Source organism: Charadrius vociferus, unplaced genomic scaffold (assembly GCF_000708025.1).
Source record: "Charadrius vociferus isolate BGI_N301 unplaced genomic scaffold, ASM70802v2 scaffold162, whole genome shotgun sequence".
Taxonomy (NCBI): Eukaryota; Metazoa; Chordata; class Aves; order Charadriiformes; family Charadriidae; genus Charadrius; species Charadrius vociferus.
The window spans coordinates 1,455,614-1,483,603 of NW_009647236.1; the positions used below are offsets into that span (position 1 = coordinate 1,455,614).

Sequence of the window (27,990 nt, forward strand, 5' to 3'; positions counted from 1 at the left end):
ACTAATTTGCATGTATAAATAACATTGTGCAAATTCTGGGAATGAGATAAATTTGTAAAAGTAAACTGGGGTGGTAGGCATATTAGATGCTTCCAGATTAGGCTTAAACCAAGTTTATCTTCCTTGTGGAAATATTGGGGTAGGGAATCACCACCAAAACCCACACAGTTTGAGGGGAGGGGGAGAGTAGGGAAACCTGTTTGGCTCCCCTCAGCAGTAACTGACTGATCTTTTAAGCTTGTCAGAGGGCTGCTGTTCATTAATCATAAAATGCAGTCTGGGCTACTGGTCTGATCCTTAATCGGTCATATGACGTGACCTGCAATCCGTGAGTGGGTTCAGCCGTACTGTTTTATAACAGTCTAATCAGAGTGAACTCTCTTCCCCATCAAAATATCACTAAGTTTGAGAAAGATGCTTGAATTTTGTGAAAAAATGTAGAAGAGAATTAAATTTTTGGTGCTGGGCTTGGAACGTGAACTGAATTGCCAGTAAGAGACTACAGCAGTTGGAGCAAGGGCCACAAAGATGATTAAGGACTGGAGCATCTGTTGTATGAGGAGAGGTTGCAAGAACTGTGACTGTTAAGCTGAAGCAGAGAAGGTTCGGGCAGGTCTCATCAATGTGTATAAATACCATGTGGGAGGGAATGAAGAAGTAGTGGCCAGGCTTTTCTCAGTGGTGCCCACTGACTGGACAAGAGGCAGTGGCACAAAGTAAAATACATAAAACTTCATTTCAATGCAAGAAAACACTTTTTTTACTGTAAGGGTAGTCAAAGACTGGAGCAAGTAGCCCAGGGAGGCAGTGAAGTCTGCTTCTGTGGAGATGCTAAAAACCTAGCTGGACATGGTCTTGGGCAGCCTGTTCTGGCTGACCCTGGTTGAGTAAGGAGGTTGGATCAGAAGCTCCCAGGAGAGGGAGGTCCCTTTCAGTGTAAATAGTTCTGCAAAGGTTTTGTTGTTTTGTTCGCAACAGTATATTAACTTACTAGTTACACAGAATGACTTCAGTTACATTGTCTCAACATATGATAGGTTGTGCTGCGCTCTTCATTACCATATGAAGTGTATCTAAACAGTTTGCCTTTTTTTTTTTCTTCTCTCCTTTCTAGGTTCTGGGAACGCCCACAAGGGAGCAAATTAGAGAAATGAATCCAAACTATACTGAATTCAAATTCCCTCAGATTAAGGCACATCCATGGACTAAGGTGAGTGTGTATGAACTGAACAATAAAGACATGTGGGCTGAAAGTAAAAACTCAAGGAGTTCAGTTTGTTCAGTGGCTTGGTGGCTTTCAGTCTAAACTGGGTGCCTTTACCTAAGCTGGGGACCCGGTAACTTTTGATGTGGATAAGGAGAAGAAGGTATTCAAGCACTGCACTGTGATAGCTATTGGTCTGGGTTTTTTTGAGATTGCCTACAGGTGTGGGGTTTTTTTGTAATAATGGTGTGTGTTTATAGCAAATTGCAATATATCTAATTCCTGTCATGCTATAAATTGATAAGCACAAAAGTCACCTACAAATGAGAAAGTGTTCCAGTTTACGTGTGACACTTTTGTAATGCTATTACATGATGTGACAACGAGGGCTGGCAGTCACTTTCTTAACTGGTACTCTCATAGATACTGTATTTGTACTCGTTTAGGTGTGCTGTTGAGGGGGGTTGTTTTTTCTTGGAGTTACTTCTTAAGATTTCTTGTTATTTAGCTTTTCACAAGGAGACACTATTGCAGTACATGGAGACAATATTATAAACTCCATGATCAGAGAGGAAACTGCTAGCATTGAAACAAATACATTGCCATACAATTCAGCTGTCTTCCACATGTCAAGGAATGATGAATGTTTGACTCGGGACAGGGTAACAATCATTTAATTAGCCTCTTGGGTCTGGAATAAGTTAAATATTGAGTCTTAAGCAATTGAAGCCTGAGTAGTTAACACTTTCTTTTTGCTGCTTGAGAAATGTCTGATAGAGTGCAGTATATTCTCATCATATCTTAACGGTTCAGGTTTCCTTCTGATTAGAAAGTATTGTGTACGCATGGAAGGGTTGCATTCCTAGCTAAGCCCATGTCTAGGTCAGACTCTATTGGACAAAATGCTCTGTGGTGGTAGAAACTCTGGACAAACTAATTCGACTTAATTGATAGCAGGCCATGTACCTGGTAGGTACATGCCAGGCCAGGTACTGTGAGTCGCTGTATTTGTGATAGATTCTCCAATGAGTTATGCACCACTTTAATTCTTTTTTTTACCTACTAATCCCTGGTTTGCGTTTCCATATCACAGTTTCTTTGTGTGTGTTGGTTAAGTGATTTAGAATAGTCAGTAAATCTAGCAAAGCTTTTTAATACCTTATGTTAACAAGGGGGGAAAATTAGGAAAAATGAAATCCCTGGGAGTTGGTCTCTTCAGTTTTGCATTGCATCATGGTAAAAGTCTCAAGAATAAGTCCAAAAGCCTTATAGCACTGAATATTAGGGTCACATCAGAATTCCTGCAGTGAAAATGTTTGTATTACGGGGGGTTAAATTAATATGCAGTGGAGTAAGAGTGCAAAGATGTACTGTAGGACATGGAGATAAGCATCTAAGCTAGCTACGCAACTCATCTGCCTGAAGGTCTACGAGAGGGAAATGGCGTCAAGTTGTACCAGGGGACGTTTCGGTTAGACATTAGGAAAAACTTCTACTCTGAAATTGAAGACTGGAACAGGCTGCCCAGGGAAGTGGTTGAATTGCCATCCTTGGATGTATTTAAAAGCCATCTAGATGTGGTGCTCTGGGACATGGTTTAGAAGTGCGCCTGGTAGAGTTATGTGAGGGTTGGACTTAATGATCTTAAAGGTCTTTTCCAGCCATAATGGTTCTATGATTCTATGAATAGCCTTAAGAATCATCTGTGTGCACTTGATGGTCTCTTAGACCACAACAGAGATCTTTTTGCAAATAGAAGAAAAATCAAGAAAGAAACTGAGACTTTCTTCTATTTATATTAAATTTTTTTTGTTATTCTAAAGGATCACAAGTGAAACCAAGTCAATTATAAAGAATGGAGGGGAGCCTGCCAGAAGATCAAATGTGCATTTTCCATTAGGGCACAATTAGTTTTGGAGAGCTGTGCTTGCAATGTAGTTTCTCATTCTGCAGTCATTCTTCACACAACTCTTCCTGACATCAGCTGGGCGTAGAATAGCATTTAAACCAGTTTATTACAGTTGGGTTACATGATCCTTCCTTTCATGATCTGTACTTTTCTTACTATACAAATGCTAAATTAACAAAATGGATTATCCAGCATGGTGTTGGTAATGATGCTGATCCTCTCAGTGTATTACTTCTAAAGATGCTTTCAGCATTTTTTGAGCCTGTTGAATCATGAAAGATTCAAGTGGTGGTAATACGGAGAATTGGTCTTCCTTACCAAGCTGTATTGGTATAACGTCTGATGGCATGACAGTGGGCATGTGCATCCTTTGGGAGCTTCTGTATCTTAGAATTGAAAAGCATGGGAGAAAAAGCACTTCTGAATTCTGGTTGTCTAACAAGCAGAAAAGGAATGACTGAAGAGGTGAAAGTGCAAATGTTGTTGTCTTTTTTTTTTCGTTATAACTATGTACATAACTAGAGTGCTACAGGTAGTTGCTAGCAGGACTTGAACTTTAAAAGTTTCAGCCTCAAAAGCACAAACCTTTGTCGTCTAAGCAAAAGAATTACTGATGATTACAGTAGTTATAAGGTTGTTTTTGTGGACTAGTGTCCTGGTTTGAGGTAGAACAGAACCGATTTTCTTTTCAGTAATTTTACTTTTCAGCTAAGCTGCTTCTAACTAACTGAACTCTGAAATTAATGATGCATGCTTCAGACAGTGTCCACTTCCAGCTTGATGCTTATAGTTAATACCAAGCAATGGTATGCAGAGAGGCTCCTGCTTGTACTTATTGCTTTAACAACCAAGGCCAGCTAACGTGGCTGTGTGCCCTGTTGGAGGGTTGCAAGTGGAAGAGCGTGCCTTTGATCCCGATCCATGCATTCCTGAATCCAGATCCAGAATTCAGCTCCTGTCCATTGCTGGGTACAGTCTGGGACTTCCCCAGTGCCTGCTGGTGATGTGATGATCATCCCAGGAGCTCGATACTGGTTTTGTGTATATTGTATATCATTATTTTCTTTTTTTATATTTTTATCTTTTATTTTTATTATTAATATTTCATTAAAGTAGTTCTAGTTTCCTTTTCAGCCCATAAGTCTCTCCCTTATTTTCTCTCCGTTCTCTTTTGGGAAGGGAGAGAGAGGTAAAGAGAGCATCTGTCATTCATTTAGTGGCCAGCCCAGCACAAACCATGACAAATAGTTATGACCAGAGGACTCAGCAGACGGAAGTTAAGGGGTCTTTTTTTGCATGAAAGAACTTCCAGGCATCTAGTTTTCAGCGTGTGTGAGAGAGAATTACTGAGAATATAGTAGGTCTCTGCCATAAGCTTTTTGACTCAAGGGCATTCTCCTTGTTGCTTTGTGGTGCTTAACACAACATGGGTATTTTTCAAAGTTGAGGCTTTCTTAGGTCCTACTTGGAGTTAGTTTCATGCAGTCAAGATGCCCGGTGAAGGTGCATGTTTAGACCCCGTCTAGAGGTTTAACCTCTTGGAACTTGTATCCAGGCCAATAATATATACAAAAGCAAGGTCTATGGTTTGCTTTTGTTTTCCGGGAACTTTCTTGGTCTGCAAAAGTAGTGTAGGTGGCAATTAAGAATTTTCTTTGAAAGCTGTAGTACCTATAGGTTGCATCTGAAATTCTATGGATGGACTTTTGTTGGATGTACCTGGTGTTCTGGTCTGCTCCCTAGATATTTCTGGCACACATAGGTATGTTATTTTTCTGCTCAGTATTGCTATGGTGGTGTAATCTGCTATGTTTGCTGTTACCTACTAGGTGAAGAATGGTATCTGGTGCTATAGCAGAATGAAAGAGGTTCTGGGTTTTTTAAAGAACCAGAGAAGTTGTTTGAGACCAAATAAGAATAAGTCCACGAAGGAATGTTGTTTCTCAGATTCATTCAGTTTCAGGCTTAAATTGACATTTTGAGCACAAGTGTTATGGAAATTTGAAGTCTACCATCATAGCTGTAGCTTAGACTGTTCAGTAGAAATGGATTAGTGTCATCCAAATACAGTATTGATATTCAATATGATGGAGTAGTATGAAGAAAGATAATCTCAAGTTAGCAAGGGTCTTTCTCCTTAGATTAGAAGAGAATTCAAGCTAATACTCTACAAAAATATTTTTCTACGCTGCAGCAATAATGTGAGTTTACAGTGCAAACTGTGTTCTAAGACTGATTTTTCAATCTGTTGACAATTTGAGATTGAAGTACTTTTGCAACTTAAGAGTCAGAATCTCTCTGTATAAAACATACAGAGGCCCCTCTCTCCCCAGTATAGTTCTGTGTTGCCCAAGCACGTGTGTGTTTTTCTACCAGTTAGTGCATGGTGCAGATGCAGATATCATGAGAGTTCAGTGTGTCCCTGGCTAGCAAAGTAAGAGAGAACCTGACCTTTCCAGGAATCTTTAAAACCTTTACTTCCAAAACAGGGCTTCTCTCTTCTTCCTACCTGTCCCCTTCTGCCCTAAGGAGGAATCTGGGACATTTTGGTTCTTTTGGGTGAAGTCCTCTTCAGAATACAGGAGTGTTTAATTTAGTATATGTAGATGTTCTTTTCATCCAGACCTCCCTTTGTTTTCACTTAATACAGAACAGTTTGTGTTCACGGAGGTGCATCCTACTGCCTTGGGCTGTGAGCAAGTGGCATTAAGTTATAAGAGAAGCAAGGTTTTGCAGAGGTAGGAGCATCTTTTGACTGACTGATACAGTCAGGGGAAAAAAATGGGCAGGCTTTTAGACACACAGTCATGTCTTCAGATTTATCTTGGGTCAGAAAACTTGTCCATTTTTTCTAGCTGCAGCAGCTCATTGAATGAAAGTTACTGCCCCTTCTGGAGGTTTTACTGCTGTTGTTTTTATTAGGTCAGAACTTTCCTTCTGCCTTTCAGCCACCTCAACTCCTTGAACCTTCTTACTTCTTCGAAGTGCAGTCTGATTTCTGCTACTAATCTTTATACTTGATTCTCTTCTTCTGACTAATCTTCCTCTATACTTCATAACTGTGTGAGTGGAAAGCCAAAAAGAAAATCCGGGATCAAGTGCAAGATTGTACATCACAGGGCTGTTGCAGTTCAGCTTTGGTGATTAGCTTTCTCTGAAGCTTTCAGCCCTTTTGGATGGGGCTGGGGCAGTGGGGTGGCTGACAAAAGGTCTAAAAGCATGCTTCATAAGCTTGTGTTAGATAGCCATTGCTTACCATGGCCCCATTACAGCTGGCCTTTATCCTAGCATTACTCAGATGCTACCTTCAGATCTCAGATCCTTTGGGTTATGATAAACAAAGACCGTGCTGTGATTATTTCCAGAAATATGAAAAACCTCCGTCTGTGATGGCCTGCCTTTCCCTTTGAATCCAGCAAGTAAAGGGTCTTATTTGAATACGACTGTAGTAAATATAATACAATTTTGTAGTTTAGGCCTCTTCTGCATGGGGGAAGATGACTCGTTTGGATTTTTTTCCCCACCCAAGGATACTTCCACACGTTTGCCAGTAATGGCATTATAATGAACTCACTTATCTACGGAGCTGCAAGCATGCCCATGGTTCATGATGGCAGAACAACACAACAGGTTATATCAGCAAAGGCTGTTTTCTTTAGTCAAATCATAACGTCTGCCTTGTCTTTGTTATATAGATATGGGAGCAGTTTCCACTGCAGGCAGCTCTTTCAAATGGACAGTGCATCTCTTCAGTGTGGTCCAGTTTAGTGGCCTTTGTTTCTCCTGTTATGAAGATACTTGCAAGATTGTTCACACACTTTTTAAATATGCACTTGGTGAGATAAGTTTGAGTGTATTCAAAAGAATGGCTTCATTCACCATCCCCAAATCTATAGCTGGCTGCCGTCTGAATCATAATTTCCAAGTCTGTTGAGATGGAAAAAGACAGGAGTCATTTGTTTAACAGTGGAAGAGAGAGACAGAAAAACTGTGACGTGTAGATTGCTTTTGAGCATCTCTGCCCTTCTGCAGTGCACTCTTGTGGATGAATACGTGAGGACTTCTCTCTGCAGCACTTTATCATCACAATAAAGTTGCAGCAGATGGGGGCAGGGTCCCTTCCAACTTTGTAATCGCTTTTTTTTTTTGGTTGTTATTTATACTGTTCAGAGTGCTCTTCTGTCTGTGTCTTCAAGCCAAATTACTATAACAGAGGGAAAACAGTGTCTAAGATGAAACTTCAGGCTCTAGCTTATCCCTTTTGGCATTCTTCCAAAGCAGTTGGCCACTCCTGACTGCAACTGAAGTTGTGCAGAACCACAGTTGGTTGTATTATAGGGTAGCTTTGGATATTGACTTTAGGATCCATATTTCTGCCTACATTATGAAATAATTTCTGGTAATATTATAAAATACTTGGCAAATACTTTAATCTGAGTATCCTCTGTGTGTGTGTATTCTTTGTGTATGTTTTACCATACTAATCACTGTAACCCAAATGTTGAATTTTTCTGTGCTTGTAGCAGGCAGTCCTGTCATCTTCCCCACGCTCTGGGTCTGGGATGTAAAGAGTCTGGTCTCTCTCATGAGCATGTTTTTCCACCCTCCAGAGTCAGTTTCATGTCTTCATCCTGTCCTACTCCTGTTCTCCTGGTTCTTGTCTGGGTTTTAAGCAGATTGTTTTGCTTGTAATGCTTCCAAAGTGACTGCTCATACTGTAGATTCAAGGAAGAATACCAAACAGTAAAATGGATAAATAGACAGCTCGTTCTGTCACTTGTAATTATAAATGATGACAAAAGAAAGCGAAAATTATTTTGTCAGAAGTCTTGTAAGTAGACTTGCAATTGAATGAAAGCTGAAAGTGCAAGCTTTTCTTTGAGATTGAGGTCTGATCTTTTGTAGAGCTACAAAGGCGTAGGGGAGATGAGATGTTTCTTTAGGTGCAGTTTCATAATTGGCATAAGTTCATCACGGAGCAGGGTCTCCTTTCCACCTCCCACCTGCGTATTCCTGATGCCTCCCTTCTGCATTATTGTTTATATAGTAGCAAAAACCTCTTGGATAACATGAGCATTCAGGGTTTGGATCACCTTTCTTACCTGGCTGACCATTCAGTCTCAACTGGGAGTGTTGGGACAAGGGAACAGGGCAGACCTGCGTGGCCAGGAGAAGGGCAGAACTGTCTTTTCCTGCATGAGCTGGAGGTGATTTGTGCTTGTTGTTGAAACCGTGCCCTGAACTCTTTCTGAAGAGCATAGTTCTGTTTTTCACTTGTTGTGTAATGACTTTCCAAGCAAAGAGTGAAAACAGCTCTGCTGGAGACTAACTTAAAAGAAAAAAACCCAGGTTTTTCTGGCAAGTTCTTGTTTCCCAGCTGCTTTTGTAGGAGCAATGATTTTTGACAGTGTAAATCTCTTATCTCCATCTAAAGCATGAGAAAAGAAGCCAGGTTTGTCATGTGGTAAATTACCCTGCCCCTGCCCAATTTGTATGCAGTAAAGAAAGTACTGCTTGACAATAAATGAGCGAGCACTAATGTAACATTAAGATGTGATTTGCATCAGTGCAACTACGGAAATCAAAAGCTAAATTTAACATGTCTTCTGCAATGTATCATATGTTTAGCTGTCCCATTGCAACACATCTGTCTAGGCTGTTCATAGCAGCTATCCCATCGAGGTTGAGAGTTCTTCCAGAGGTAGATTTTTGGGGGTTCTCTCTGAGAAGAAGGGGAGCTGTTTTGTTCTGGTTAGCTTTGTTGCTTTCCTTTAGAGCTTGGTGGAAGCAGAGCACATGCGCTGAGTAATAAACGCAAGCTCATCCTGCCTGCGCTGGGTCCTCAATAGAAGGAACCCAGTAACAAGTGTGTGGTCTCAACAAGAAGTAGCTTTGGAGACAGGTTCCTGGTCCTGTTCCCAGTTCTGTGTTGGCTCATTTGTAAGCCACTTAACCCTTCTGTCTTTTTTTCATTTTACCCTATCTGAATAAGTGCCATCTGACAGAGAATCTTGAGTAATAAGGTGTTCGCTATTTCTGAACTGCTTTTTAGAAAAAATGTAGGGGGGGTTAATCAGAGAAGAAAGTTGGGGGGCTTATATATATTTTAAGATAACTCCCAACACCAGTGCCTATTTGGTGGACTTCTTTTAACTTTCTTTTGTATCACGTGAGTTTTATGCAATTTAAAGTAGCCAAATGGCGTATTTCAGAAATCCTGTTCCAAAATTCTCAGGCCTTTGGAACAAGATTGGTCCCAAGGGCAGAGCTTCAGCCACAGCTTTGGGTTTCCTTGTGTCAGGTGGAGCTCAGTGCATGTGTTGCTGTCTTGCATGTGTCTCTTCCCTCTCCTTTTGTGTTTATGAATGTCTCTTGTTTATCATAAGGCTTATTATGTTAAACTTGCCTGACCAAAATACTGCTTTATGTAGTAAAGTCGTGGCAATTGTATTGTGCTGTTGCATTTTTAAAAAGTTGATTTGAGGGTTGTGTCCTACATCTGATGACTTTGCTTGTAAACAGTACAAGCTTTTGGTTGAAAGGAGGAGCTTTCTCTCTTACCTAGTGTTCATGTGCCATCAAAAATGTGCTTGCAAACTGAAAGGAGATGTGCGCAGACTGTGAGTCTGAATCGGTGGTGTGGGTGGTTCTTGGCAAAATGTATGAGTCTCTGAAGCTGGTGAGGAAATTTTTAACCACGGTGTCACAAACTTGATGCGTTAGCAACAGATGTCATTTTCATAAGCCTCTGCTCTCTTAGGGAGCACAGCATGCGAGCAGTATTCACAATCTGCATGCAAAACGCACAGTGGTTGATGGCATGAAGTCATGTCTTTTAATACGCACTGGCTAGAAGAGCACCTTGGTGTAACATTGTGAAGCTTTGGCTTTGGGGCTTAATTAGACCAAGACGACAGAGCTCCGTGTTGTGCATGGAAAGTCTGTTTGAAGAATGTCAATGAACTGAAAGTCAGAGCAACCATTCTGTTAAAACAATACTTAGCTCTTGCCCCATGTGGTCTTATTTGAGAGCTGAATGCTGATGTGAGTGAAGTGAAATGGAAGAATCCTGTGCTTTCCATCCTTTTTCTTTCGTCTCTCCATGTGCGCAAAAAAAAAAAACACAAACCCACAATTAATCAGAAGGGGCGTGAACCCCGCTACACTGGTAGGAACTATTTCAAATTAGTAAGATAAAATGTGACCGCTCTGCTAGTGCACAAAGACTTCACCTAAATTGAAGTCACTTGGGGATGAGAGCTGCATAGTGCACCAGGGGCAGTTTGGCCTGGCAATTGCTTTTGCAATGTTGAAGGTGGTGGTAGTTCCTGGAAAAATTAAGGGGGAATAACATAAAAAAAAATTTTGCATTTATAGCAGTATAACTTAGAAAGGAGAAAGCAGTGTGTCTGGCCTTGCCGTCTAGCTGTTATGATCTGTCAGCATTTGAGCATCAGCAGCATGCCTGAACAAAGAAAGAACTTGCGCTGGTCCCTCAGCTTTTTGGTGAGGTACAGATTTATTGGGACCTGAGGGGGAAGCTAAAAAAACCAAAAGCACCAAAAGCTGTGGGTTTGGATGAGTCAGCATTTCCATTTGACATGATCATTCAGAGATTTTTGTAACTCATCCGACAAAACACCCAACCAAACACAAAAACCAGCGACCTGGGTCTCAGCCTGAAATTCATTTGCTTTGCAGAAACAAGAGGTTTTGAGTTATGCAAGTGCAAATTTTCCTTGAAGAATATTGTATGTAAAGCCTTTTTTTTGCATTTGTTTATCTCCAAAACAGGTTCATTTTTTAAAATGAAAACTTGAGCCTTCGGTCCCTCCTGTGGACAAATAGCCTTATACAAGGTCTTGTTTCATTTTAGAAAAATGAATTGCTGCGCCGGTGGGGTAGTATTTGATTGCTTTAAAAGTTCCTGTCAGTGTTTTATTTTTGTTTTTCATTTGTGGACTTGCTGTGCCTTTTGCCCGGCCATATTTAGTCTGCATACTAAATGTTAGTCCGCCCAAACACTTTACTTTGTGCACTTAGCTTTTTTCCTTTTTTTTTTCTTTCTCCTTTTTTCTTTCTTTTTTAATTTTTTTTCTTTTGCGTTCACCCAGATGTATTTTAGACCGAGACAGACTTTGCTCCGATGGGCCGGATTTTAGTCCGTGCACTAAATTTTAGTCCGCAGACTAAAAATAATCCGCGGATTATTTACTAAATCGATTCCCTCACTGAGAACTACAGAGACCTTAATCTCCTGCTGAGCCGTATGCGTGAGGGGCTTCACGGCTCATGAGTCCCGCCGTCTGTCCGTCCTGCCTCCCACCCCTTCCCACCACGGAGCGCCGGCCGGGCACTGCCTTGGCACTGGCGCCCCATGGCATGGAAGTGCTGGCGTACCCCTTGCCGCGGGCAGCAGCCACTCGTGTAGTTCTCGGTGGGCGAATTGGGCAGCTTTCCCGGTGGAACTGTGTTGAATGGGAAGAACTAGAAGACCGCAGGGGTTTTCGCTTTTATTTCTTAGGGCGTTATTCAAACGGGAGGCGGGAGGGGACAAATTGAGGGGAAAAAAATTTCTTAAGTAATGGGTGCGACGGGTATGAGGGGGAATAAACCCACAATAGAGAGAAATTCAGTCCATACCCGCACTCCTGAGGTGGTACGTCCAGTTCCTGAAGAATCCTAAAGAGATAACGCCAGCAAACAAAATCCAGTGGCAGGGGAAGTCAATCCAAAATGGAGAATAATCCGCGGCGGCCTGAGGCACTCATAGCTCACGCAAATTGAAAGCATCCAAATTAAAAGTACAGATCTCAGATTTTTACTTTCTCTTCAGCACAAATTATAAATTGCTAGGGGTTTGGTTTTTTTGGAAAATAAAACAAATAAATTAATTTAAAAAAAAACAAACAAACCCAAAGTTTACATTCTATTTCTGAGACAGATTTACAAGTGGGATGCACCTTTGGGGACAAACTAATCTGGCCCCATTGTCTGTGGACGTTTATATCCGGGGCCAAGGACTAAAAATTCTTTATGATGGGAATTTCAATTACCTTTTAGTTCAAGTTAGAGTTTTGATTTCAATTTTTTTTATTTTTTTAGTGAATGCACTGGCATTGGAACATAAATTTAATCTAGAAATGTTTCTATACTATGCCTCACCATTGCACAATCGATTTTTTTGGCATACACTGTGGTGAAGTTGGACTTGCTGCTATGGAGACTGATGTTTAAAGTTTCTAATTGTATAAACATTTTCTATGTCCCCCACACCATGGATTTCTTATAATATTGGCTATATTTTTCCTTGCTGGACTATTCTCTTTTGGATTGACTCCCCCTGTTTGGATTATTTCACTGCATTATCATCTTTAGGACTCGTCAGGAACAGGACATTTCACCTCAGGAGTACGGGTATGTACTTAAACATTTTTTCAAATTACTAGGTCTAGCCTTGAAAAAAAGGAGAGAAATGCTAGAAGTGGAATATTTGAGTTCAAATCGCACCCTTGAGGCAGCAGTCAGACGAATATTGTAACACAAGGTGATGAGATGGGCATAGACCTGTAACTCAATTCATGTGTTAGTCACCACTTGTTGCAGGGGGAGGCCATGTGAGGCCTTCTAATGTATTTTTTTTTATTTTTTTTCCCTCCCTGGTTTGAAGCAGTTAGGGCAGACTTCAGGATCTGCCTGCCTCAAGTATCTAATTTCTGATCCAAAGGCAGGCTGGGCAGTTTTCAACTGAGTTTAGGAAACAGATAACAAGGAGGAGTTTAAGTGGACAGTAAGAGTTCTCCTTTTACAGGTGGCAGATTTGTGACTGCCTGCCTACTAATTTGCTCAAGATAAAGGCTTGTTGCCTTTGCCTTAAGGGGAAAAAAGAAAAGATTATTTTCTATTTAAAATCTGTATAGTAGCTGATACACGAGCTGTCCTGAGGGAAAAACACGGCTAAGAGTGAAGTACTTCAGTTTCAAGCTGTGGTAAGTCAAACTGTTAAAATATCAGTGCAAAGGTAGATGAGGGAGACCTCAGTAGTTTTACTTCACGTTAAATACCAAGCGACTTCACTTCTGTGGATTTACCTCAAGACATACTCATTTGTGCTGTTTGCCTTGGTAAAAAAAAAAAAAAAAAGTTTGTGGTGGTTTGGGGTTTTTTTTTGGTTTTGATTTTTTTTTTTTTTTTTTAATTGGAGGCAGTCTTAGATTTTGTTCTGGTCAGGCGCTGACTTGGGAGTGATACTGGCATCCACTGTGCCCTGCGGTCAGCAATCCCAGCTCTGCAGAAGCAGCGGGCACAGAGCAGCTTCTGCTGCCCTTCCACGTGACCATATGTTCGCGGCACAGCAGTCAGCAGAGGTTCTCTGCCAGCAGTGTTAAGCTAAAGCCTTTCTTTTTGTTATTATAGGCCTTGTGTGAAAACTTTTTTGGTTTGTTTTGCAATAACCCGGTAGTAGAAATAAATTCTGCTCTTTCGGTGACCTGGCTCTTTTGACTGCCTGAATCGGGATTCCCTGCCACACAAATTAGTACAGCACGTATGGCACCAAACCCGGGTGCTCCTGAGCCAACTGGGCACCAAGGGGATAAAATTTCAGTCCCTGGAGATCTTAGCATTTGTATTTTATTCTCATTCAAGAGAGCATATATGTCTTCGGTTTAAAACCTATTTAAGGAGTGCCTGTGCAAGTTCCTCATCTGCGATTAATTAGCATGTCACGCACTGATTTTTTATTTTTTTTTTTTCTCCTTGGTGCTGTGTGGCTTGGGTTGCACTGGTGCAAGAGCATTGTGGATTAGCTCAATTTTTATCAAAAATGCTGGCATCAGAACTTAACACTTGCACCTACCCCACTCCCTTTTCCCCAGCCTGTGTATCACCTGCAACATAGTGAGAGACAAGTGCTTGAGGAGGCCATCCAGGGCATGTACATGATTAGCGCATATTTGGCTTTTGACCTAATGAGAAAGGAGGATGGGGCTGTGATTAGTGGCGGGTGGAACCATTCTTAGAGCTTTAAAAGAAAGCTACAGTGAAGAACTTTTTGTAATCACTCAAGGTAAAGATCTGTTAGAGTAAACAGCTGTCCTTACAAATACCAAATGTGCAGGAATTATCCCAGTAAACTTATGGGAATGACTTGCCAGAATAAGGTCACAGAAGGAGTAGCTCACGAATTAGAGCCAGACATTTCCTGCACCCCACCCGTGCTTTCCTTGTTGTTCTCCAAAGTTGAACAGCAGCCTCCATAGCAACAATCTGACCTGCCTGCCTGCAAAAGTCCATGTTAGTAAGACTTCATTCACTAAAGAGAAAAACCCAACCCAAAACCATAGTGCGGCCTTATTCAATTTTTACATTTAGTGAATCCTGCTCATTTGAACCCTCCTCCCCACCTTCACTCCACCCCATATGCATGGCTGGTAGCACCCGTGTGTGTTTGTCATGATTTTTGAATGAGTTTCCCCTTCATTCTTAAAGTTGTTTTTCTGAGTGCGCTCTCATGAAGTCTCTTGCTGGCATTGCACCCTCACTCTAGTGCAAGACGTTGCAATTAACCCTTTCCCAACCCCAGGAACTGGATTTTTCCCATACTTACTGGAGGACTTTGATTAGCACAAACCGCAAGTTTGTTCCAGCTTGTTGGGCAATGAGAGGTTTAATTGCGCTGACTTGCTTCTGGTCGGCAAAGAAAAGAAGCATACCCAGACAACCTGTTTCTCCTTGCTTGTTTTGTTTGGTTTTTTTCAGGTCTTCCGGCCCCGCACTCCACCAGAAGCAATTGCGCTATGTAGCCGTCTGTTGGAGTACACCCCCACTGCCCGCCTGACTCCCCTGGAGGCCTGTGCGCATTCTTTCTTCGATGAACTACGGGACCCAAATGTCAAGTTACCAAATGGGCGAGAGAAACCTGCACTCTTCAATTTCACCACTCAAGGTAGCCTGTGAGCGTTGAAGGATCCCTTCTTTCGGAAGCAGCACTGGGATAAATGTTCACTGTAATGCAGATCTCGCTCCCTCAAAAGTAAAAAATCTCTGAGCAGGACTAAGGTTATGAAGTGGTTGTGTAACCAGCTGTCCATTTCCAAAAGAGCAGAAAGGGACTTGGAGAAATGAGTTACAGGATTTTCACATGCCTGGTGCCTTCGATTCAAATTTAGTGCAGGGGACTGAGGGTTGTTACTGCATTGCATTAACACAACTTATGTTTGCAGTTCAATGTCTGCAACCTAGCGGATGGATTTGTGTGAAATATCACAGTTAGTGGACCGTGGAGATTAGATTATCGTTTTTGAGATGATCCTGCTCCTTCATACCTGAAACGGCATAGCAAGGAGTAATGCATATTAGGTTTGGCAGGGAGGTTTGTAGTGTTGCTGCACATTTTGGTTCTGGCTGTGAGATAAATACAGAGGCTCTAGTGTCCAGATTTTGTGTGCTGTGCAGTTCATCTGGCATTACATTGACTCAATCGTTTAGAAGCTGTAAAAATGACAGACAACTAACTTTTTTTTTTATTTGAAGCCAGACTGGTATCAAATTTTAAAACCATTCATGTATTTTTTTCCCACAGAAATCAGAAATTTAAAACTGATATCCACCCTAGAACAGTTTTGCCTGCCAAGGCAGAGAGTGTGAGAAGTATGGCAAACAAATATGCTAGTAATTAATTTTGCAGCACTTTTTTTTTTTAAGTGATTAGCTGCCAATTCTCACCCTTTGAGCAAGAATAGATCTGTGTGTATTTTCTGTTGAAAGTTTAAAACACCTTTTGTCTCAGTTAGCATCAATGTAATTTTTCAAACTCTTTACTGCATGCAGTGCCCATCTGCCAAAACGTGAAACAGACCCCTCTTGAACATGTGGAGACCTTTTATTTCATTTTTCAAAGGGGAGGGGCAAAAAGCTTTGTGTCTGTATAAAGTAATATTTTAAGCTGTCTGGAAATAAACTTTTAATTTGCTTTGAGTGGCTGCCTAGCAGAAGGTAAATATAGTGAACATAGTACAACATTACTGAAGCATGAACACCTTAAAGCGTTCAAGAAAATAGCTGGTGCTTCCAGATCACAGTCCTTTGTGCTGATTCCTGCATCTGTTGTTATGAATTTAGTAGTTATGTTACCAGTCCTTCCTTGTAGCAGTATTCATGAATTGTCGTCTTTCCATACTCTTAGGCCATCTTCAGGAGCTAAGATAGCTTTGAACCCAGTATCTTAATACAGCTTCACTCCTGTTCTTTTAGATTTCTTATTAATTGTTTCTTAATAATGTTAAGATTGGGCCTGTCTACTACATGAAAACAAGGATTTTAAAAAGGGTTGGAAAGCTCTGTAGTGAGTCTTTTTAAAAATCCTTAGGGGAAATATAAATGTATGTATTGGGGATGTGTCCCTGGTTTCCCCGTAGGCAGTGTGAGAACTGCTGGGTAAGCTACCCTAACGCTCAAGCAAATTTAAAGCTCCTCTCTTGCCATCCTAAGGAGCTAATGTGCTCTTTCCTTGCACAGTGACTTGTGGGAACAGCAAGAGACATCAGTTCCAGTAGGGTGATTTCCTTAAGATTCAAAAAAGCAGGTTTCTGTCATCAGCAGGTGCCAGTTTTACCATCTAAAAAGGGAAGGCAGGACAGAGGCTGGTCATTAACGTATTTCCAAATAAGCTGTGTTGCAGGTGACCAGCCAAACTCAAAAAAAATAACCAGAGTTTTTTGAAATAAATAAATAAATACATTGCTTAGTGCAGTGATTTTAAGACCTTTGTAATTAATAAATGTGCAGCAGTGATTCTCATGTAGCAGCAGTCCTGATTATGACCTTAAGATACGCAAGAAGTTTTCGCTCCTTTTGTGACCACTGTGCAGTCCTCAGTCTTTAGCCAGACTGTGCAAGTTCCTGTTGAATTGGCCAGTCCAGAGCAGAAATCCCAACTGCGAAATAGATCAGGTCATTGGAAATCAGATGATGACTCATGTCAAGTCATCTGTGGTAATTTAAAAGTAATGAAATACATCCTTTTGTTTTGAATGGCATTTGTTTTCAACAGACAATATCAAGTTCTAGAAAAAGTGTTTATTTTGGCTATATCCAGTTGCCCGAAGCCTATGAAGTAGGAGGTGGCTGCAGAAGGCCTGAAGGCAAAACTGTTAGAAATAACAACATAAATCTAACCTTTAACACATGGGATTGATTTTCAGAAAGAACCTAAGCCTCATGCCAAATCTGTTGATCTGGGCACTGATGCTGCTTAGATAGTCTAGGAAAAAAAAAAAGCAGTGGGAGTACATGAAAGATGAAGATCGTGATCTTCGGCTGCCAGTAGTAGTTGTGGGTCATAGAGGTGCTTACTTTATCGTAGCAGTGAGGTCTGTCAAAGAGAGCTTTATCTGGTCATTCTTAATGTCTTGACTGTAGGTTTCTCTTAGTATTTAAACAAACGTTATATGCTAATTGGCATTTGAAAAAATTATTTTGGCCAAGGAGGTATCTCCACTAGCCACAGAGCTGCAGTTCAGTGGCTGTTAGGCCTGCAAGACAGAGGGCACAGAAAGCAATTTTTCTCTTAGACACTGAATTTTCAAACAATCTGTGAAATGACTACCATTTCCTAAACTTCTTGTAATGTGTCGGTGGTTGTAATTAACCCAACCTTGAATTGCAAGTTTGATTTAGATAAGCAGGCTACAATTCAACAGCTTGTCCAAATACTGTGTTGGAAATCACCGAGAACAGAGGTTCTCAATACTTTGTAGACTGCGTATACCACAGGAGAAGCTTTTTCCTTGATATTGACATATCTTATCCTTACAGACAGGATAGCTGCAAAAATATGGTAGAACAAAAATTCAAACAAGTTCTCAAACAAAGCTGCTCTTAAACTTCAGCCAAAAGAGTTCAATTTACTTTGGTTATTTCTTGTCCAAATTGACCTGCTCCTCTAACTGAAGCATCGAGACATTCGGAGCACGCTCAATTTAAGAAACTTCATAGCAAGGGAGATAATGTGGGGTTTGAGAAGAAGGGAACAAGATCAGTCTTGTAGTCTATGCAAGTTCTTTAAGGTAGCTTCAGAAAAGTGGTTGCACTTGCCTTAAAAACAACAAAAACCAGTATATTTGCCATAATTGGTGCGGTGAAAGGAGGTGTTCTGACGGCATTAGATGAACATATGAGAGGAGTGAGAATGGGGTTGAAGTGCCGTTGGAACTGTGGTGTTCCGTCGGATCAGCTGGTTCTTTGGCTGCAGCGATGCAGGCAGTGTATAGCTGCATCCTTGAGGCACTGCTTAGCGCTGGCAGGCAGCAAATGTTTGGTTTCCTTGACGTTTTTGCTCTGCTTTTGTTTGGGTCATAACCCCATATTGCTGCCAGTGATGAGCAGAAAATAATGCAGGGATGACAGAAGCTTTCAAAAGAGTGAGGTAAACAGCAGATTCCCAGTAATAACAGATGTAAGAAATGGCTTAGGAATAAATACTAAGGGAGCAACATTTTCTAGCGTGGAGCGGCTAATACCCAAGATACTATTAAAGTATAGGTTTATCACGGGTGTTCAGCTTTGACGCGTGAGGATTCATGTTCCTTCAGTTTATTTTTTCCATTTAAAATGGAGACATGCATTCTGAATTATTCCCACACGAACTTGAAGATTAGTATATGTGCAAATGCTGTGAGTATTGAGGCTTTCTAGATTGACGAGCTAGGTTTGCCTAGACCTGAATGGAGTATTACAGGATAGATTGGATGGGTTGCAGGTAATGTAGCAACTTGTGTTTGGTTCTAGACTGGGGCTTGTGTTCGTAAGTGCTGAAAGGCAGTCTCAAAATGAGTTGTGATAAGAGGCTTGTAAGCAGAGGAGAGTCTTCTGCATCTTGCCCTCCCAGCAGTAAAGAAACTTAATGTAACTTAATGGAGAAAAAAAAAAATTGCCTAGTAGATTACTGATCCCTTTAGGCCCTAAATTTAAAACTTGTGTTAAAGAAAAGCAAGAGGCTCTTAAAAATGAGCCCAAATAATTTAAGACTGTACAAAACCACCTTACTGAACCCATGGCATGATTTGGATTGGTTTCTGCACAACCCTTGTTATCTGGAGGTCTTATGTAAAAAGCTGTCTATTCTCATTTCTCCTCCAGATGACCTCCTGTAGCTCCAAAAGTCATCAGTCTCGTTCCGTGAGGTGACCACATCCTTTTCGCCGGATGTTGCTTTCTCAAGAGACAGTCACTCCTGTTTCTGAAACAAACAGGACCTGTCTTGTCTCAGCTCAGTCCCACCTTCTGTGAGGCACTAGATTCTCTTGAAAGGGTGCCAGAAGATTGTCATTTGTTGGCAATGTGTTGCCCTTAATCCTCCCACAGTTGTGGCTGTAAGATGCCTATTTCTCGTTCTGATACACATTGAAGCTATATTAGATTTGGAGCCTAAAAGACATGACTATTTTTTCCTTGGTTAATGTCTTCAGAAAGAATGGTTGCATCATTTTGTTGTCCATTTAAATTGCCCAGCAGACCAATTCCCTTTGCCTTTCCTTGTGCTTTTAAAGGAGATGTCACCTCTTCTTGGCCTCGCTCAAGGAGACTGCTGCAAGAGATTGGTGTTGGGTTCCTGGGTCCTTGAGAAAGTGATGCTTGAGTGAGCCAAAGAACTGAATCCCTGAAGCTCTTGGAGCAACTGGGGCAGCTGCCTGCTTGCTGAACCAGTGCCCAAAGCAGCACCACCGTTACCAGCCTTCTCCTTGAGACTGATTGCAAGTGGGTTTGTGAAGGGAATCCTTCCAGTGCTCAGAAGGAATCATTGTTATCACACCGTTGATAAGGAGCAGGCTTGGCTGGTTCTTTGTAACTCCCAAGCCGCTGTCTTTCTCTAGGAAATAATTCCTTTGCACCACTACTTGTAGTTTTGGCAGTCTTGCTCTGGAGACTGCCTAGCCAAATATTGCTGTGGTTTCCTCTTGCTGGTTGGCAAAGAAGAAAACGTAACGTGACCTTTGGCTGTAAGGGCATGTGTTTCACCCAAGGTTGCTGTTACGGGGGTTAAACCCGAGGAGCTGAGCCTGCTTGCGGGGCTCTTCGTGGACGATGAGCTAACTCTGTTTGTTCCACCTCCCCTCCAGAACTGTCAAGTAACCCATCTCTGGCTTCGATCCTCATCCCTGCTCATGCCCGGAACCAAGCAGCTGCTTCAACCCCTACAAACGCTACAGCGGCCTCAGGTGAGAACATGCGCCTGCCTGCCTCCCTCCCCACCCTCGCTTCCCCTGCCCAGGCACCGTCCCTCTGCTGCGGTCCGTGAGCCACCTCGGCCCTCGAGGTGAACAGGGAAGAAGGGTTCGTTCCAGCGTCACCTGAAACTTGCTCTTGGTAGGTGGTCATTTGGGTACCAGCTGTGGTCACCAACCCAAATCCTAACCCAGGGCACTTAGACTCCACATTTGACTGTGTAGTTTGTTGGTCCTTCTCGCTCAGACTTCCAGTATTAAAAAAAAAATTATTACCTCCCCTGTTTTTTTAGCAATCCTTGTGGATTGGTTTGCACTTAATTTCTGAGCTCTCAGTCAGCCTGAAATTAACACGGACTTGGAGCATGAGTTTGTGATGCCTAGGAAGGGAAGCAACAGCTAGCTTCAGTACACATGGCCTCCGTGGAGCGCGGATGGAAAGGATTTTTCCCCAAAGGCAATAGCACTTAAAAGTCTGGTTAGGGAGTTCAGTCAGTGTGCTCACTGCCTCATCTAAGTAGTTGCAGTTGCTTCTTACTGAGTTCGCTTGTGTCATCTTCGGGCACAAGGCAGATGCTTTTGGGTTTTGGCCAGCACTGAGTGAATTTCTTTTCTGCCTCTCTCACACTTTCTCAAGTTTCTGTCAGAAACCTTTTAAAAGCTCACTGTTGGCCTGTAGCCACTCCATATTGTATTCTGTTTCCAGTGAAAGCTTAAAAGCTGGGTAATATCAGTTGGGCGACTCCCAGAGAAAATCCTAGGTGTGGCAGAGGTGATTCAGTACATGGCACTCTTCCTCTGAGTCAGCCCTGAGTCAGCACGACAGCCAGCTGTCTCGGAGCTTGGGCAACCAAAGGCAGGCTGCAAAATGGGTGTGCTTCCATACGTATCCTGTATGCAAGTCAGTTCCATTTAACGAGGGCTGTGACCCCTTTTTGTGTTGGAGGGCGCTTACTCAGTGTAAGATAGCTGATAAGCAGAAGCCCTAATTAAAAAGGTATTCTTGAAATGTGCAAGAAAGTGTTTGCAGGTTGATGTGCCGGACAGTTACCTGGTATCAGATGTGCTTGGTCCAGCCAGTGCTGTATAGAAAACATTTTCATAGTCCAGGACAGATGTATACAGGTGTGAAAGAGGAGGCTTCTTTCTGAAAACGTAGTAGCAGTAAATAAAAGCTACAGCCAGTACAATTTATGTGGTCTGAATTACAGAGAAAGCAAAATTGCTATTTTCAAATTTAGTGTGTTTGTTTCATACACTTGGCAGTATTTTGCAAATAGTCATGTTCTCTGTTTCCCTCTTATGTGCATCTGTTGCTCAACAATGAGTGAGGGGGAAAAAAAAGCAGATACAGTAGTAAAAGTGATTGAAAAACTACAAAATACAAACATGGAAAATTATTTTAAGCCCTTCTGAAAAATACTGTTTCATGTAGTGTCCCTTCCATGCTTTTTAAGGAGTTCTCTTTGCCAAGATACAAGTCTTGAGGAATGAATGGGGTTAAGTCTATTTTCACTCAGCACTGTCCAAGAGCTCATATGGGGAAAAAATGCATTAGGCTGAGTCCTATATGTGAAGTGTACTAAAAGAAAATCCAAAACCAACCCCACCTTACTGGTGTCAACATTTTTAAACCTCCTGTTTACAAGCAGTGCGCTGAATTGGGGTAGGACCTCTTATTCATAGTTCAAAACTCAAAAATATATCCTGGCAGCTTGGAAAGCAATTATGAAATCAAGTTCACTGTTGGACAACATGCAGCTTTTGGGTTTCTGCAGCACAGCTGGCTTGTAGTTTCTTACTCACAGGGGGTCCTCACAGCAGGCAGTAGGAGTGTCATCAGAGTTGTGATTTTTGGGATTAGGTCCTGTATGAGGTTATGTTAATCTGTTGTGCTTTGCATGCTGATGCTACACTTAGCAAGAGATTTTTCATAGAAGAGGTCCCTCCCTTCCCTGTACCTCCTGCATATCCCAGATAAGTAAATTTCTGGGTTTTCAGTAACTGCTAAAGCAGCATGGGAGCAACTCTCCCAGCTAACCCAGGGCATCCCAATAGGCAGGAGGCTCTTCTGCGAAACGTTTGCTAACGTGACTAAGCAGTACAAGACCAGAAACGACTTTGAGTGGTGATGATGGTACAAAATGTGGCTTTCAAGGCAATTCCAAGGGCAAAGCAAGCTGCATGTAACTGTAATCCATATTATTAGTGTGGAACTCTTGTCTCCCTCTAGCAGACAGAACTGATACTGAGGTTCAAGTGTCCACTGTTATGTCCAGCGTAGTTGCCCGCTCTGTAAGCGTGAGGCACAGGTGCACATCAATGGAAATACAGTGCACTAACTCATCTCTGTAGATAAGCCAGCTGGGCTGTTACCTGCTTGCAGACAGTTACTCCATTTTCATAGCTGTCACGTTGGTAGGCAGCCATGTCAGAATCTCAGCTTTTTGATAAGCTGTAAAGCACTACTTTCTATCATGCACCACGGCAGGGTGATAGTTGGAGAATAACTAGAAAAATGAGGTCTAGTTGTCTGAAGCCTGGCAAAGTAGTGTTTGCCAGCAGACTTAGGAGTGGTGTTGAGAGACGGAAAGATTGACTTTTCAACGTACCATGTTAACAGTGCAGGTTGCATCAAGCCAGCAATACTAGCCCTTGTGCTAACTAATATGACGCACGTATGCATTTTTAAAAGTTATCCAAAACGCGTAATTTTGTTAACTGATATATTCGCAGTGGTGATTTCAACTGACCAATGCAACAGTAATCCTGGGATCATGATCTTAAATGCAAGGAAATTATTGTAGGTAGTTTTACAATTACATTTTTGTAACACTCAAAATGTCCTGTTCTCTTGAGACATAAAGCTGGACTCGCTGTACTAATGGAACTTGGCTTTGCAGTGGGAGCGTGAAGCCTTGCTGCACCAGCATTAGTAAATGTTTATGAGAAATTCTCTGTGACATTAATGGCATGTCTAAAGCAAAGTGGAGGAAAAGAAACATGGGAGTTATTTGCCCCTGCTTGAAATGGTGTGCTAACTTTCTGTGAATTATGCTGGCCATTGATTAAAAATGCCAGTGCAGCTTTGTTCGTGTGGATGCTGACTTGATCTAGCTGGAGGAGGAGGAGCATGCACGCCAAGCCGAAGGCATATCTGCTTGTGTGACTACATGTTTTTCTTCCTGGATCAGCCAGCAGCAGTAGTTACCTCTCTGTTAGTCAGCTTTAAGATGGGAAGAGCATAATTGCCATCTGCAGGGGAGTTGTGCCTGCGGGGATGCTGGGATCATTGTCTTAGGCATCCTGCTGTGTTGATCCCATATAATCCCAAATGCAGTGGTGTGCCTGAACTTTCAGCAACAAAACAGATTAGAGCTGGTGTTACCTGCCAGTGTGTGGCAGTTGAAAAAGACCACGGTGCTCCATAAAATTAAGATTTAGTGCATGTACAGTATTCCCATTGAAGGAATTTTGGAAAACTTTCATTCCTTAACCAGGAGAAGAGGGGCAAGCAATTTGCTCAGGCTTCTGCAATCTCAGCACAGGGATCAGTCCATGACAGTTAGAGGAGTAAAACTTGGGTGTTTCAGGCTCGCCAGTTTTGCTCCGAGCCCTGGATTTCTACATCCATAGGCAGACACAATAGGAAAACTGGGCTTTTCTCCTCCTTTCACTTGTCTCCTCAGCTGTCCTGTGAGGACTTCCAGGCAGGTGGTAGTTTTGTTTCTGTATCTTTGCAGATGAGTAGCACAGACTGTCAGCATTACAAATCCAACCAACTAATGCTGTCATTAGTGCTAATGGGCTTTCTCAGACTGAGTTGGCGTCTCTGTCTTTCTCTGAACTGTAGCCCCATCTTTCCTTTCCGGGAGGTGTCTAAGGAGTGTCACATACCCTCCAAGAAGGCTGAGGCGTTATTCCTCGGAGGGAAAAGCTGAATTGGAGGAGGTGCTTTACATTGATGAGATACTTTTGCCCTCTGTTTGGAAGAAGTTTTAGAAGTGGCTGACTCTTAAGCCCTAACGTGATTTTTTTGCCTACACAGGCAGTGGTGTCAGGTTGGTAGTTTAGGGCAAAGAGGCTGCCCTGACCTCAAGCCGCAGGCTGCGGTGTTAGTCATCTGTCCCATACCAGAAAGCTGCACGTCAGCTCCTAGCTTCGCTTCCCAGCAGGGCTTCCATGGTGGCGCAGGCCACTGCTTCACAAAGCAGATGTTTTAGCAACATTGCTGAAGGCCTAGATTTTCTTCACTTATGCTGAAATACTGTTTTTTTATGGTGAGGAGGAGTAAGCGAACGTCCAGAGACCCTCATGCTCCGGTTGTGCTCCTGTTCTGGCACTTCAGCAAAGAGGTGCTGGAACAAGCCCCCTCTTTGTTCCCCCAAAATGCCCTGTCAATGCAGAGTCAAAGAACAAGCTGGAATGTCAAAATACTGCATTTTCTTCCATGTTTGGAGCCAGTAAAGCCTTGAGCCCGCTCTGCACTCCTTTCCCAGCCTGGGTGGGCTTCTATATATTGTTGTGAAAAAGCCCATGTAAAAGGTCTCAGGCTGCATTACCTGGTTTATTTTCTTTTTAACATGTGGCATATATATTTCTTAGGAACTCCCCTATTAGACTGATGATAGAAAAGGAGCATATGTTATATATGTTACATGAAGGACCTCCATCCCCTCCTTTTTTTTTCTTTATCTCTGCTCAGTAGCAATGTAATGATAACGATTTCAGCCACTGCTGTCTTCAGGAATAGGAGATCAAAAGGCGTATTTCATTTCAGCAAATGAAATACAAGGACTTTTTGCACGCATACAGAGAGATCCTCTGCCAACAGTACAGACTCCAGCTGGACTGCTTGCATCAGGCATGGCAGATGTTGCATTAACTGGAATTTATCCATACCTGAAAATTAATCTAGAACAGGCACAGTGAGAGTTTAAGGTGTGGAAACTATTACCTGTCTGGCTTTTGATTTCTGTGGTCATCGTTGGTCTGCATGCATGTGGGATTTGAGAACTGCTGCTTCAGGGTAATTCTCCACGTAGGAGGATGTCTCTTGCGTGCAAGGCTAGCTTTCCAGATAATATTGGTACTGTCGTCATGCTGCCTTGGTGCTTTAACTGCACGAGCTTTTTTTTTATCATGATAGTCATTCCTTAGTGAGAGAGGGATTGCAATTAATTTGGGGCAAGCGGAAAGGGAACAGGAGTCTCCCAGAGCAGTAGTCTGGCATCCTCTGCCCACAGGAGGATTTCCCTTTCTTCCCACGTGCTCCTCGCGGCATATCCTTTTCAAATAGGCGTCATCCTCTCTTCCCACTTGTCCCTTGTATTCCTGGATGCTGCTGTTTGTTTGATTTCCTATTTCTGTTATCGTTGTCTGTGTATGTTACTTAATTTGTCACTCAGCAAGTGCTACCCATCTCTAGACTCTCCTTCACTTCATTGCCTTTGCTCACAGCTGCACTTCCAACTAGGGTTGGGTCCCTGTGCCAGGAGAGGAGAGAGGTTTTGTTAAGAGGTGACTGTAGAGCGTTGCCTCACAAGCTCTTACGTGCTGGAGAAGTATTACTGCACCCCCACTGCCCACTAGTAGTATTTTGTCGTGTCTGTCATTTATGCTGGTCATACTGTCCTTCAGTCTGAGGTCAGTAAATCTATTAAATCTGTTCTTTATTTTTATATGCCCTTTTCCTCATGTCTTTCGAATGCACTGTTTGCCCAGTCTGCCCTCTTCTGTACTGAGATAATAAGTCTTTTTTTCTCCTGTTGCAGTATTGATAGCTTTGCAGTTAACCTTACTTAAATTCAGTGGGAGAAATGCACAACGGTCTCTTGTAGGAAACCTGACTTAGTATCTTTTTCCCACCCTGTATTTGTTGTGTTGAGTATCTCATGTGTTTAACCATTTATCCACTTTACCTTTTGTGACCGTGCTAATTAGGTACTTCATAGGATGGTTCCAGATGAAGTCAGTGCATTTATTTTTTTTCCCCTACCAACTCTTCCAATACCAAGAACAATTTTTTTAGAGAAAATACCTGATGCGTGTAGCCTGTGAAAACACAGTTACAGTGAATTTCCTTTTGGTATTTCTTTGTAAACCCTGTGTTTTCTTGGAATGCACTTTGACACGTGTCCATGATCCTGTGACCAATGCAGAGCACTGTCCCTCCCAGAGAAGAGAAGGTGTTGGAGACCATTTACTGCAGAGACCCAATCCCCTAACAATGTCATATGCTTGTGTAAACCTCGTCACTGACTCCAGGCCTTGATGTTAATCTGCTTCGCCAGTTCAGAGGGTGGTTGGTCCAACTTTGGTTGAGCAACACAGAATAAAGCAGTAGACTTGAAAGATGTTTTCTGAGGCAACAAGCACGTGGATTACACACGAACACACAAGCTGTTTCTGCCAGGGAAGCAGGCTCATCACTTTGATTGTGTGTGCTCATTCACACAATTAACACCTTTGATACAAGAAGGCCAAACAATATGAAACTTCAGCACCAACATGGAACCTTCTAGTGGCCGCAGATACCTGATGCGTTAGCTTTGGTGATGCCAGTGTGCCTTGCCTTGCAGTTAGATTTACTGGAATGTAACGTGGGTGAATTAACACCGCGCAAACGATGTTACATCCTGCAAAATCTGCTAGAGCCCAGCTGGGTGTTTGCGTGCCCGCCTGCAACCCTCAGCCTTCGATGTTCCCTTTGTCCTGCTTAAAGACCATCTTCCCACCCTCTCCCCAGACTGAACCGTTCCATCTGCACCCCCTGAAGGCGGGAGAGCATCCTGACCAAACGGCACCTCGGTGGGAATTGTGGGTTTCCCTGCACAGAGAATGTCATAGCTATTGTTCAAAATGTGTCTGTATTTTGGAGGTAATACTGGTTGTTTTTCTCTCTTCCCTTCCTTTTGCCTGTCGTTTGCAGATGTTAACGCAGGAGAACGAGTTCAGACCAATAGTGTAGCTACAGCATCAGCCTCCAACTCCACCTGAACCGGTACCAAGCAGCCAGCTGCACAGGAAAAATCACCAGTAATTTGAGTCTTGCTCAGCAACACTGGTCACATTTGGAAAGAAAATTAAAAAGAGGAAAAAAAAAAAAAAAACCAACAAACCAACCAACCTGTTCATTTTAGTGTTCAATTTTTTATTATTATTGTTGTTCTTATTTAACCTTGTAAAATATCTATAAATACAAACCAGTTTCATTGTATTCTCACTCTGCAGGGTGTCCGGGGCAGGGGACTAGGTGGGGGGAGGAGGGAAAGCGGAGCAATACAACACACCAATGTCTCTCCCCTCGACAATCTCTTCATGTTGGAAGTTTGCTGTTGTGTACTTCAGAACCAGGACTCTTGCCTCATGCCCCCTTCCACAACAGAAAGAAGGAAAAAAAAAAAAAAAAAAAAAAACCAAAATAACCCCCAAACCTCATTCTCTGCTGAAGTTCTTTTTTTAACCTCTTTTTTTATTTTCTTTTTAAGTGAAGTTTTGGACTTTGATGTAGTGCACAGCTTGAATTTGGTCGGGAGCTTAGCAGGGGTCATTCAACAGAGCTCAGCATTTCTCGTCAGCGAATCCATATCCCAGGTTGTCTGAAGAACTGCCCCGGCTCGGTGTGGGGAGCGGGCGACGTGGTAGGCAAA

At 42.3% G+C, this 27,990-nt stretch overlaps 1 protein-coding gene across 1 annotated transcript in view; it reads left to right on the plus strand.

Annotated features, from left to right (window-relative positions):
• Positions 1 to 27,761, plus strand: part of GSK3B (glycogen synthase kinase 3 beta) — a 99,927-nt gene extending 72,166 nt beyond the window's left edge. Inside the window, exons 8-11 of the mRNA XM_009879945.1 lie at positions 1,115 to 1,210; positions 14,874 to 15,060; positions 20,234 to 20,332; positions 27,270 to 27,761. Coding sequence (XP_009878247.1) covers positions 1,115 to 1,210; positions 14,874 to 15,060; positions 20,234 to 20,332; positions 27,270 to 27,337 — 450 coding nt within the window. The 3' untranslated portion in view covers positions 27,338 to 27,761. The remainder of the gene's footprint in view (positions 1 to 1,114; positions 1,211 to 14,873; positions 15,061 to 20,233; positions 20,333 to 27,269) is intronic.
• The last annotated feature ends 229 nt before the right edge of the window (positions 27,762 to 27,990 follow it).